General features: G+C 41.8%; 1 protein-coding gene across 5 annotated transcripts in view; it reads right to left on the reverse strand.

The window, feature by feature from the left end:
• Myb (Myb transcription factor) overlaps window positions 1-13,135 on the reverse strand; it is an 81,208-nt gene that overhangs the window by 9,027 nt on the left and 59,046 nt on the right. For 4 of the 5 annotated variants that reach the window (XM_038021062.2, XM_062676692.1, XM_038021060.2 and 1 more), the window contains 10 exons: window positions 7,792-7,889; window positions 6,929-7,063; window positions 6,281-6,449; window positions 4,460-4,656; window positions 3,982-4,073; window positions 2,620-2,765; window positions 2,310-2,453; window positions 2,141-2,232; window positions 1,417-1,609; window positions 338-499 (listed from right to left, as the gene is read on the reverse strand). In XM_038021062.2, coding sequence (XP_037876990.1) covers window positions 338-499; window positions 1,417-1,609; window positions 2,141-2,232; window positions 2,310-2,453; window positions 2,620-2,765; window positions 3,982-4,073; window positions 4,460-4,656; window positions 6,281-6,449; window positions 6,929-7,063; window positions 7,792-7,889 — 1,428 coding nt within the window. Of the gene's footprint in view, window positions 1-337; window positions 500-1,416; window positions 1,610-2,140; window positions 2,233-2,309; window positions 2,454-2,619; window positions 2,766-3,955; window positions 4,074-4,459; window positions 4,657-6,280; window positions 6,450-6,928; window positions 7,064-7,791; window positions 7,890-13,135 lie in introns of those variants that run through there. The other variant, NM_001257336.1, reaches the window with a different exon arrangement.

Raw genomic sequence — 13,135 nt, forward strand, 5'->3', positions numbered from 1 at the left:
AACAATCACTTTTGACGTGCGATTATAAAAATAAAGTTGTCCATAACCTATTGTAGTATTATTTGCCTTTTGTAAAACCATGAGATTTTCTTAAATTTTACTATCCGAAATCCGGCCGGATACTGGTTTACTATCCGGTATCCGACCGGATATTGAAAACATGGCCGGATAGGACGGATACCGGATAGTTACCGGATATCTGTTTCATCTCTAATGTCTATGGGCTCCAGTAACCGCTTAACACCAGGTGTGCTGTGATCTCGTCCACTTATCTAAGCAATAGTGCGACTCTACTACCGCCCCCGCGCGAGTGCGGACAGTGGCGGCGCATACGTACGGGCGTCTCGAGCGCGTCGTGTCGCGGCGTGCTGGTGGCGGCGCCCCAGGAGGCGGCCAGCGCCTTCCGTGCGCGCTTGTGCGTGGCGGCCAGGTTCTCCTTGCCGTCCGCCCGCCCGTCCAGGCTGTGCCGCTTCAGGCTGCCGATGCCGGAGTCGTTACCCTGCGTCAGATTTGTACCGTCAGCAGCGGCATTCTTAAACCAAACTTAAAATTTTATTTATTCAATGACTAGCCGACCCGGCAGACTTCGTAGTGCCTCAATCGATAAATAAAAGACCTAAACTTTTGTATAATAAAATAAATTTAAAACAAACAAAAGGAATCCGTCCGACGGGGGACACATCAAAGGGAAAACAAAATTGTTATTTTTATTTAATTCCGAACATTTTCACATTTATCTACCTTTTAAACCTTCTCTGGACAAATATTCTCTCCACAAATAATTCAAGACCAAAATTAGCCAAATCGGTCCAGCCGTTTTCGAGTTTTAGCGACACTAATGAACAGCAATTCGTTTTTATACATATAGAAAAAGATAGAAGACTAGCAACGCGCCCTCGCTTCGCTTCGGAAACATTACATTGCATTATTGATAGCAGAGTCCTGCGATGTTACTCGCGGTTATTGTCGTACAGCGGGCGACGCCGCGGGGCGAAGCTAATCTAAAAAAAGTAGCTTAGGTCACTCTTTATATCATCAGCTACCTGTCAGTGAAAGTCCTGTCAAAATCGGTCCAGCCGGTCCAGAGATTAGCCGGAACACACAGACAGACAAAAATCGTAAAAAAAATATTTAGGTGTATGTACCGGATATATATTCATATGCATGTAGTAAAAAGCAGCTATTTCAATATTAAAAAGACACACCAATTTTATTTATATATATATATATATAGATTCAATTATATTTTTTCCCTGTTCCTCACTGACAGGGGGCGGAGAGTTGACAAGCGGCGATGGTGTTACAATGATTGACTGCGACGTGCTTTATATTTTAGAGTATTTGAACACGGTATCAGCTTAGCTGTGCCTCAGACACTGTCAATGTCGAAGAGAAGATTGAGAGGAGTCCACTAACCTGGGCGCCCCCCTCGTGCTCGGCGGCGCAGGAGAGCAGGGAGTCGCTGAGCTGCACGGTGCTGTCCGACTTCTCCTCCCGCTGGATCATCTCCGTGATGTCCTCCACCAGGAGTCCGGGGCTGGACGGCTCGTACTTCAGACCGGACTTCTTGCCTATTTCCGCCATCGCGATCTTGAACGGGGTCGGCGTTCTGGAAACACGTATGACAAAAGATTGAAGTCGTCGTGGCCTAAAGGATAAGACGTCCGGTGCATTCGTGTCTAGCGATGCACCGGTGTTCAAATCCCGCAGGCGGGTACCAATTTTTCTAATTAAATACGTACTCAACAAATGTTCACGATTGACATCCACGGTGAAGGAATAATAACGTGTAATAAAAATCTAATCCGCAAAATTATAATTTGCGTAATTACTGATGGTAGAACCTCTTGTGAGTCCGCACGGGTAGGCACCACCGCCCTGCATATTAGTGCCGTGAAACAGTAATGCGTTTTGGATTGAATAGAGGGCAGCCGTTGTACTGTTAAAAATGAGACCTTAGAACTCGTCTCAAGGTCGATGGCGGCATTTACGTTGTAGATGTCTATGGGCTCGTTTTAAAAATATGATATAATTTTTAAAAAAAATCATCAATGGTGTCACTAGTACTATCGTCTGTCTTCGTTTTCGGAAGCGGTCTCCTAACACCCAGTACAAATAAGAGACGTCCGTCGGTACTGACTTGGGAGTGTTGGTCTTGAACCTGTTGACGTGCACCGGGGTGATGTTGTTGGCCGGCGTCGGCGTGTGCAGCAGCGGGCTCGAGCTCCACTCCTGCAACACAACGGGCCCTTGGTGAGTGGCGCGCGGGGGGCGGGGGGTTGGTGGCGGGGCGTTGGGGGGCGGCGTACCTTGGCGTGCGCGTCCCGGAGCGGGGTGGAGTCTGCCGCGTGCAGCGCCAGGGGGGAGTTGAGGAACTGCGAGGGGGAGAACGGCAGCGCCTTCAGCGGGGTGGCGCCGAACTCAGAAAGCTTGCTCATCGACTCCATCCAGTTCTGAAAGTGTACATCGGACGTTAATTACCATGAGGTGGTGGATATCTGGCGGTGCGCGTCGTTTGCACCTGGTGTTAAGTGGTTACTGGAGTACCGGCGGAGTGGCGGTGGTACCTACCCGCGCAGACTCACAAGAGGTCCTACCACCTCTCGACCTGGTACTCACGTTGGGGTTAGGCGTCATCTGCTTCTTGTTCTTCCGCCTCAGGATGGGGGGCGGGGAGTTCGCGTCCGGCAGCTTCCGGCCCGGCGACGTGTACACTTCCGGCACCACTATCTCCTGCAGCTCCTTCTGGTGCATCGAGAAGGACACTGTGGGGCAGACGTCGGTCAGTCAGCGGGACCTAGGGTCGGCGAGGCGAGTGTTTCTACCAAAAAGCATATGTAGTATAGTACATAATCACACCTTTAGAATTATAGAGAACCATTTTGAGATTTTCAGATTTCGAATTTAATTCAAAAATGGACCCAGAACGACCTTTTTCAGGGACTCTTAATAGTCAAATGACCAATTTTTTTTAAGGGATTTTATGACCTGGTAACTAGGACCTTTAAGTGAAGTCTTATTTTAATTTATATTTTTATATTTATAAAAAATGATAATATGGAGTGACATGAAATGAAATGATGATGATTAATTTGAGACATTAATCTACTGGGTTGAAATTAAATGAAATGGATCCCGAGAAGTTACGTCCAGCGGCTTCATTTCATTTTCCCACATTTGTGCACTTTCACAGATATTAAACAGTTAATAAACCACCGTTATTACACATTGAAACCTGAAGAAACACTAAATAGACAAAATAAAACAAATTACACAACTTCACTCCTCGCGTTTTCGCCAAAAAGTCTCAAATGACCAAAAGTAGCTTAGAAAGGGACAAACTTATCCATCGGTCTCCTTCACTCCGTCCCTTTCCTCTACGTCTTTTCGGTTTGAAAACTTTTTTCGACGTTTTCCAAAAACACTTTTTTGGGTCGGGTCTTTATAATTCTAAAGGTGCGATATAAGTCATGTAATTCGTAATAATCAAGTAGTATTAGACCAACACTCGTACAAAACGGTTGTTTTCATTCGAACTAAAAACTCCCTTGATGGCAACCCTGCCTTGTTTGAATCGAGCAACGCGGCGTCTCAAATTTCGGCTTTAAGACTAGTGTAGTACGTTCGAAAATGATATAATACTAAGAGAAACAGTTGTGAAAAAAAGGAAACATGTGTGCAATTCACACGTAGTAGAAGTGAAACCTTTAAAAATTTAAACACAATTATCCTAAATGTAAAAATTTGTCATTAGTAAATAATTGTAAATCATATTTTATAGTATGAGGTAGCGCCCTCTGTGAATTGATATTTTAACTTCACTTATAATCCTAAATTGAAATTCATACGCACGTTAGTATTAAAAAATTTCATAGATGGCGCTGTTTTAAAAAAAAAACACTATGGACTTATTTTTTCGTTTCATCACAACGATTCTAAAGAAGTTTCACTTCAATTAAGAAAAATTTATGTAGTACGCACTGGAGTCTCCGCCGGGGTCGGCCGCCGCGGGGGCTTGGCTCAGGTAGCCCTTGAGCGGCGAGTCCGTCGGCAGGTTCTCGATGTTCACGAACCTGTAACGAGGGTTGTGCTCATCAAAACCGTGATCGTTCTACTGACCCGATCCGATATTCCAATACACGTCATTTAAAAAACCGAACCCTCCTCAGGGTAGTAAATAACAGTTTTTTTTTTATAGCTTAGATGGGTGGACGAGCTTACAGCCCACCTGGTGTTAAGTGGTTACTGGAGCCCATAAACATCTACGACGTAAATGGGCCACCCACCTTGAGACATAAGTTCTAAGGTCTCAAGTATAGTTACAACGGCTGCCCCGCCCTTCAAACGGAAACGCATTACTGCTTCACGACAGAAATAGGCAGGGTGGTGGTACCTACCCGCGCGGACTCACAAGAGGTCCTACCACCAGTAAATATTTGTGTATTATGAGCCCACTCACTTGAAGGGAGAATCAACGATCTCTGCGTCGGCGGCCACGAGCCCGGCGCGGCCCGGGGACTCCGGCCGGGGCTGCTGCTGCAGGTTCGTCAGCTGGTTCTTCAGCACCTGGCGGAAGTGGAGCATCTGCTTCGAGGGCTGGCTCGTACTGGACGCGTTGCTCTGGGTTGACTCGTTGAACGGGTCCGACCAGGTTTGCTGAAATTCAAGACAACCAGTTAATCTAAGACATAGAGGGCAGACGCCAACCAGACGGTCAGATCTAGGTATCAAATAGGACCTCTTGTGAGTCCGCACGGGTAGGTACCACCACCCCGCCTATTTCTGCCGTGAAACAGTAATGCCTTTCAGTTTGAAGGGTGGAGCACCCGTTGTAACTATACTTGAGACCTTAGAACTTATATCTCAAGGTGGGTGGCGCATTTATGTCGTAGATGTCTATGGGCTCCGGTAACCACTTAACACCAGGTGGGCTTTAAGATTATCCAACCATCTAAGCGATAAAAAAAAAAGATCTGGTTAAGAGAGCGGTTGGTGGTGGTCTATACTGTGTGGTCCAAGCCATCTATGACCGGACACTACGGAGTAAGGTCACATGTGGTCGCAACCTTCAATAGTGAAGGAACGATAAAGAAGACAACCACATGCCAACGAGACCGATGTCTCAATTGCAATACGAACACCGCCCCACCCTTCACATCGGAACGCGCATGCTTCGTGGCCACAACGGGTAGAGCATGTTGCCTAAATGTGAGAGTTCAAAATAATAATATGAATATGCATGACGGCGCCAGAAATAGCTGAGCGGCAGTTTCGTCATCATTTGTAGTCGGTACAACTCAGTGTATTGCAATAATTGAGAGACTGGTCTCAGTCTCTCAATTATTGACTGAATGATTGACAGACTGACTGACTGAGACTGACTGACTGACTGACTGATTGACTGAGACTGACTGAGTGAGACTGACTGAGTGAGACTGACTGAGTGAGACTGACTGAGTGAGACTGACTGAGTGAGACTGACTGAGTGAGACTGACTGAGTGAGACTGACTGAGACTGACTGACTGACTGAGACTGACTGACTGAGACTGACTGACTGAGACTGACTGACTGAGACTGACTGACTGAGACTGACTGACTGAGACTGACTGACTGAGACTGACTGACTGAGACTGACTGACTGAGACTGACTGACTGAGACTGACTGACTGAGACTGACTGACTGAGACTGACTGACTGAGACTGACTGACTGACTGAGACTGACTGACTGAGACTGACTGACTGAGACTGACTGACTGAGACTGACTGACTGAGACTGACTGACTGAGACTGACTGACTGAGACTGACTGACTGACTGACTGAGACGACTATGTCCACGTACCGCCATTTTATACTCTGGCGTTACGGCGTCTACCCTAAATTTTTGTGATATTTATCAAAACAACATTTTATCATTTAAAATAATAATCAAAACAATGTCTTTATATTACTAAAGTCGTTATTCACGACATGTAAAATAAGCTTGTAAAGACTCATTCGAATTGTAAAAAAAAATTTTTTTTTTTTTTTTTATTGCTTAGATGGGTGGACGAGCTCACAGGAGCCCATAGACATTTTCAACGTAAATGCGCCACCCACCTTGAGATATAAATTCTAAGGTCTCAAGTATAGTTACAACGGCTGCCCCACCCTTCAAACCGAAACGCATTACTGCTTCACGACAGAAATAGGCGGGGTGCTGGTACCTATCCGCGCGGACTCACAAGAGGTCCTATCACCAGTAAAATCGGTGAGACTGTGAGCGTGCGGTAGTACTCACGTCGATGTAGGAGACCTGGACGCGCTCGTCCGCCGGGGCGGCGGCCGGGGCTCCGTCGTTGAACCGAGCCTTCGCCTTGCCCTTCCGCCTCTCATGCGTGTCCAACAAGTCCATGTCGTATTTACGACGCATCGTCGAGTTCCAATGGTTCTTTATTGCGTTGTCCGTTCTGAAAGCAATATACTTTTTAATACGCTTTTATTAATTAACTTCAGACTTATGTATGTATGTATGTATGTAACGGAATCTTTGAACATGATTTTGACCCCCATCAAAACGTCGGATTAACTCGAAATTTGGCATACTTATTAAGGACCGATAATAATTCAATATTTAAAAAAATATCGAAATTCAACTAAAAGTGATAAATAAATAATAGATTAAAAAAACGAACAAAATACGATTTTATAGAAAATCCAACTAAACAATAGGAAATAAATTTTAGTAAATTTAAATTAAAAATTGTGTAAAAAAAAATTGTTTTATTGTAAAAAAAAGCATGGGGTGCATGGTATCAGTAGTTCCTACGAAGTGTGCAGGGTCCGCTAGTTTTTCATAAAAATAAGAATACAAATTAAAATAAGACATGACTTAAAAAGTCTTAGTTACCAGGTCATAAAATCCCTTAAAAAAAATAAGTTGACGTACCGTCCCGGTAACAGCTTGGCGATCTTCGCCCACTGGTTCCCGAGCTGCTGGTGGGCCTGATATATCACTCTGTCCTCGTGCTCCGTCCACGCCGTCTTCTTTATACAGGGGTTCAGATGATTGTGCCATCTCTCTCTGCAAAGAAAATTACGTTCAGAGTACACCGCGATTCATCTATTTCCTTTTACATTTGATTAGTTCTGCGCTATCAATTTTCAAATCGACCATGTGACTCACATCAAAAGCGGGATTGGAATCCTTAGTGGTAACTAAAGATTAAGATTGAAATCGTAGCGCAGTGTTAGGGACAATAGTTTGGGTTGTTCAATTTGTTTGGTATCTTTCATGGAGGATGGATGAGGAGAGCCAAAGACCAGACTCAGTGGTGTGGATTAGGAGAAGTCTATGTCCAGTATCAGCCGGTTTTAGGCTGATGACAATGGTGATTTTTTAGAACGAAGTTCCATATGGGACGATGCGGAGGGGTACCCTAACCGGGAAAAAACGTCCGTAACGTAAGATTTTTATTAGTAATGCACACAGTGTACGACTTAGCTTTGTAATAACGTACAATAAATAACATATTTTTATTATATATTTTTTATAAATCATTGTGAATAAAATAAAGTTGATAACTTTGTAAAGTAGTTTTTTTTATCAATAAAAAAATCATAATAAAAAATGTATACCCAAATAATTATTTTCTTTATAACTCGAATAGAACTTAAAATTAATATTTTTATAATAAGAAACTTCGTTCCTATCCGGTGTCCCACGACGCAACACATTTTTTTTTTGTGACAAATAGAATACAGCATGCTCTGTCGATGTCTGTGAATGCAACGTTACACTATGAACCATACCTGCACTGCTTCCCTATCCTCCCTTTGAGATGTCGGGCTATCAAAGTCCATTTCTTCGGTCCGTATTTCGCGACCAGCTCAACGACTTTCTCGTCTTCCTGAAAATTAAAGAAAAATTCAAATTTAATATGGAACGTCCTTGCGAATTATTAAAAACATTCGCGGGGTGTCTACATTATAAACACTACTATCATTTGATGGGTTCTTATCAAGTTTCACAGTTTTAATGTGTTTTCCGATAGCTCCAATCTTTTGATTACATAAGCCATGTTCACGTGTAAGCTTATCAAGTAAAATCATTGTAGAAGCCCGTTAAACAAAATGATTCTAAAAATTTACGGACATTAGCCACGTATGTATAATATAAAACTGTAGCATCCGCATTAAATTTTTTTTTCCATTTAAATATTACAGTGCCGTTCAAAATTATGTTTAAAACAATCAATTTTACAGTAAAATATTCAAAGTTATTGAAAATTAACTGTACATTGTAAATTCTGAACTTGTACACGAGCAGTTGTAAGATTATTTTGAAATTATTGCTAACGCGATTCAAATGTAAGTACAAGCCGGATTTATTATATGATAGCTACCGCTACAGTTTTATTCAAATGACCCGATAATTAATTGTTCCCTCTTAATTTATTTTCGTAAGCAACTTCAAAAGGGTCATCACGTTATCAAATTAAAAGCTTTATTTTCAGGTATTTTTTTTACAGCTTTAGCTTTTTTAATTACACAAAAAGAAACAAGGAGCCATTAAGTAATATTCATGAACTACCATTATAGTTATTCAATATTCAGAAATACCGTGTCAGTTCCTTTACACGCAGCCTCAACATTAGGGTTGTCGTTTTATATAAAACTAGAAAACAGTAGATCAAATTGTGGCTGGTAAATATTGTCTGAACACCGCCAAGGGTAGAAGAAGCGGCGCACCTTAGAGGCCTGTCCCTGGTTTTATTTATGGACAAGATTTAAATCAGTTTATTTTGATATCGCATCTACTGAACAGACGGACCCAATTATACTCTGGTCTCCAGTCTTTACCATAACCTTAAGGCTATGCAATTCCATAGAACATTGAGGCTACGTTATTGAACTATGTCATATTATAAAGCTATGTCCACTATTTTAAACTTTATTCATTATACTGAAAAACTTTTTTTCTTTCAACGCTCAATCCAATCCAACTTATAAATCACACTCAATAAAACAATATAACGGACAACCCTAACTACGTTATAACACACTAACACACAAAAACTACAAAGCGATTTACAATATGGATAGAAAAAAAAACACAAAGATCATTGAATCATCTGATCTTGGAGCGTGCGAAAATACGTTAAGGCACAAGGCAAACTACTATACGCGGGTGAGCAAAAAAAACATACTCGTTGCCCGATCAGCTGTGTGGGTGGCAGGCAAGTTTTGTTATATTACTGAGACGAAAGATGGCCATATTGTCGGACCATTGTATGCCCAGGCGCTCGACAGCAAGAAAATTAAGATATGAAGTTCTCGTGGCCTAAAGGATAAAACGTCCGGTGCATTCGTATCGATCGACTGTGCCAGTGTTCGAATCATGGACGACAGTACCATTGATAGAGGTCCTTACGAATCCATCAGATCCAATAACCCTTGCATTAGACGCCTTCAGCTCTAACACTAGGAGCAGGCTTAGGGACCCCGGTAACCGTACTCTTTGCCGAGTTCGACGTGCAACCTAACTAACGCATCAGCCCGCTGAGTTATTCGCCGGATCTTCACAGCGGGTCGCGATTCCGATCCAGTAGTATATTCATTCGTGTAGTAGCTGCTCTCGAGTTGTTACGTTTCCTTTGGAGGCGCTCGGGCAGCTGTTAACAAATCCCACCCCTCCTGGCTGAGCCCGTGCTCGCCTACCTGTCCTGGTGAAACCTGAAAGGCCTCTGGGCCACCAGTAATCCATCATTCATAAAAAAACACCATTGAAATGCGTACGTAACACGCTATTTAACTATTTTATCTCTGAATCGTTGGGATAACACATGAAAGGCTAATATTTTTTTTTTTTTTTTTTTTTTTTTTTTATTGCTTAGATGGGTGGACGAGCTCACAGCCCACCTGATGTTAAGTGGTTACTGGAGCCCATAGACATCCACAACGTAAATGCGCCACCCACCTTGAGATACAAGTTTTTTTAAGGTCTCAAGTATAGTAACGACGGCTGCCCCACCCTTCAAACCGAAACGCATTACTGCTTCACGGCAGAAATAGGCAGGGCGGTGGTACCTACCCGCGCGGACTCACAAGAGGTCCTACCACCAGTAATTACGCAAATTATAATTTTGCGGGTTTCATTTTTATTACACGATGTTATTCCTTCACCGTGGAAGTCAATCGTGAACATTTGTTGAGTACGTATTTCATTAGAAAAATTGGTACCCGCCTGCGGGATTCGAACACCGGTGCATCGCTCAACACGAATGCACCGGACGTCTTATCCGTTAGGCCACGACGACGACAATATTGTAGAACTCTCGAGCTCTAGGTCATTTCAGACCGGGTGGGTATACTTTTTTGATTATTTTAAATAAAACACTTTTTTTCCTACCTATTCTAGTGACTTCGAGGGGTCATACTAGATTCACCGAGCGAATAGGTTCGTCTGAGAATTTAGAAAAAGATGTATTTATCAATTCACAGATCGATATTATGTAAAACAAATGTTGTTTGCCTGCCCGGTCAATGAAAAGTGTAATTTCCAGTGGATATGACATTATATATCGGGATAAAAGGTATAGTCTACGCTAATTCTTGCAAAATCATGTCAATCTATTGCTTTATTTCGATAGAAGGACAAACAAACACCCAACCAAACACACTTTCACAGTTAGTAGTTAAAAACACATGAACCTCCAACGAAACAAAGCCCCCAAAACAGCTCTTACCATTTTAAGGGTTGGAATTCGAAAACCTCTCCCCAGCACGCATCGGAACGCACGAGAAATACTTTCTTTGAAAACTCTCAACCGGTTTGAGATATGCGATGCCCTTTGGTTGAACGTATTGTGTATATAGGAGCACTTAGGTGTATACATAGTATAGGATACAGATATCCGCATATATCCTGACACGTGGTGATTGAATTGCGATAAAAACATTAAAAAAAAATCCAATCGTAACCGAGTCAAGGGCGCACGGCTACTCCAAACAGCTATGATCTCATTTCGATTAATAAGATGTATTTTTATTACTTCTAAATTTTATTGAAGCATTATTTTTATTTCATAATAGCTTAGAAGTTTTTTGTTTGTTACGTAGTCTAGTGACCTCGAGGGGTCATACTAGATTCACAGAACGCGTAAGTGAGCTTACCGGGCTCTAGCATGCGGACGTTGCTAACGTTAACCCTAGCAAGAGCAGTGCTTCGCAGAATCTACCACCGGATCGGAAACACGACCCACTGAGAAGATCCGGCGAGAAACTAATTGAGCTATGTTTGAGGGGTTTTTTTTTATTGCTTAGATGGGTGAACGAGCTCACAGTCCACCTGATTTTAAGTGGTTACCGAAGCCAACAGACATCTACAATGCGCCATCTACCTTGAGATATAAGTTGTAAGGTCTCAGTATAGTTACAACGGCTGCCACACCCTTCAAACCGAAACGCATTACTGCTTCACGGTAGAAATAGGCAGGGCGGTGGTACCTACTCGTGCGGACTCACAAGAGATCCTACCACCAGTAAAAATATATAATAATTTATGTTACACTATAAAATTTTATTATGAACGGACACGAAATTTCCATTGAACACTAACATAAAAATATTTTCTATTCTTTTAGACGACGCACCCAAGAATTAACGTGGGAACATACAATTATTTGCATATTTCAAATTAATATTCGTTCGTGAAATATATCATAGTCAATAAAAAATCATCAGTACACTTTGAAATTATTTGAGTCATGGCCTGCTTGATCCTCGACACGTGTGTGACACTAAAGTGTATACCAATTTATTAAATTAGTGCAATTGTCTTTGTATGTAACGCTTTCACGTCTCAAGTATTCTCATACCCGATCCTGTGGACCGAATGGTAAACAGTCGACGTCGCCCTAAGCACGTCATTACGGATCCTCCCGATCTATTAACGGTGCTTTTAGGTACCTCAAGCACCGGTCACCGTTCTCGCAGAACCCATCGATTGCGACGAAGGGCTCGACGAGTAAATTAACCCACATACACAGCCCACTGAGTTTTTCGCCGAATTTTCTCAGTGGGTCGCGTTTCCGATCCGGTGGTAGATTCTGCGAAGCACTGCTCTTGCTAAGGCCAGTGTTAGCAACACTCCCGGTTTGAGCCCCGTGAGCTCACCTACTCGCCCGGTTACGCTGACATAGCCTCTCAAGGCTATCAACTTAGGTAGGAAAAAAAATCACGTACATATTCCTAAACCGACCACTATTGACATACACATTGTCAAGGTTACAGAAAATGACATAGGATACTTTTCAACTAGAATAAGTAATAGTTAAAAAAAACTAACAAAATACGCTTTTATAGAAAAACCAACTAAAAAATAGAAAATAAATTTTAATAATAATTTAAATTTGAATTGAAAATAGTGTAAGGAAAAATGATTTTATTGTTAAAAAAGCGTGGAGTGCCTTTCAGGATATTATCAAAATAACCCTCCTACTCATATTTGTTCATAAAATATTTATCACTACTGATACCAAGTGGGATTTTCTATAAAAGCGTATTTTGTTAGTTTTTTTAAACTAATTATTTATTTTTATTTTTTAGTTGAAATTAATTATTTTTTTCATAATTTTTTTATATTGCATTATCGTCGGTCCTTAATAAGTATATGAAATTTCGAGTTAATCCGACGTTTTAAAGGGGGTCAAAATCATGTTCAAAGATTCCGTTACAAACATCCTCCATACGTCTGAAGCTAATAAAAGCGTATTAAAAAGTACTATTACCGAGGGATTTTATGTTTTTACTACATTACAATAAGACCTAGTAAACAAATAAAAGTGGTTTTCATAGCTACATTAAAACACAGTTTACGATGGCGAAGTCGGGCGCTCGCGGACTCAGCATGATAAAACTATTCATCGATGTTCCTTCTTTTTGCAATGCCGCAAACTGAGGAACGCGGGGTCAACGAACCGCCAGCTGATTGCTATAGATTGCGGACTCGCGGAATGGGAATTTATGAAATAAATATGACTGTGTTCCCACCCAGCCCAAGTTCAACCTTAATCAACGGCACCTCTAGATTTAAATTCGTTTTATTTATTTTTTTGCTCTTTTAATTTGTTATTGTAATTTCTTTTTTTGTAAC

The sequence above is a fragment of the Bombyx mori genome, chromosome 28, assembly GCF_030269925.1.
Source record: "Bombyx mori chromosome 28, ASM3026992v2".
Lineage (NCBI taxonomy): Eukaryota > Metazoa > Arthropoda > Insecta > Lepidoptera > Bombycidae > Bombyx > Bombyx mori.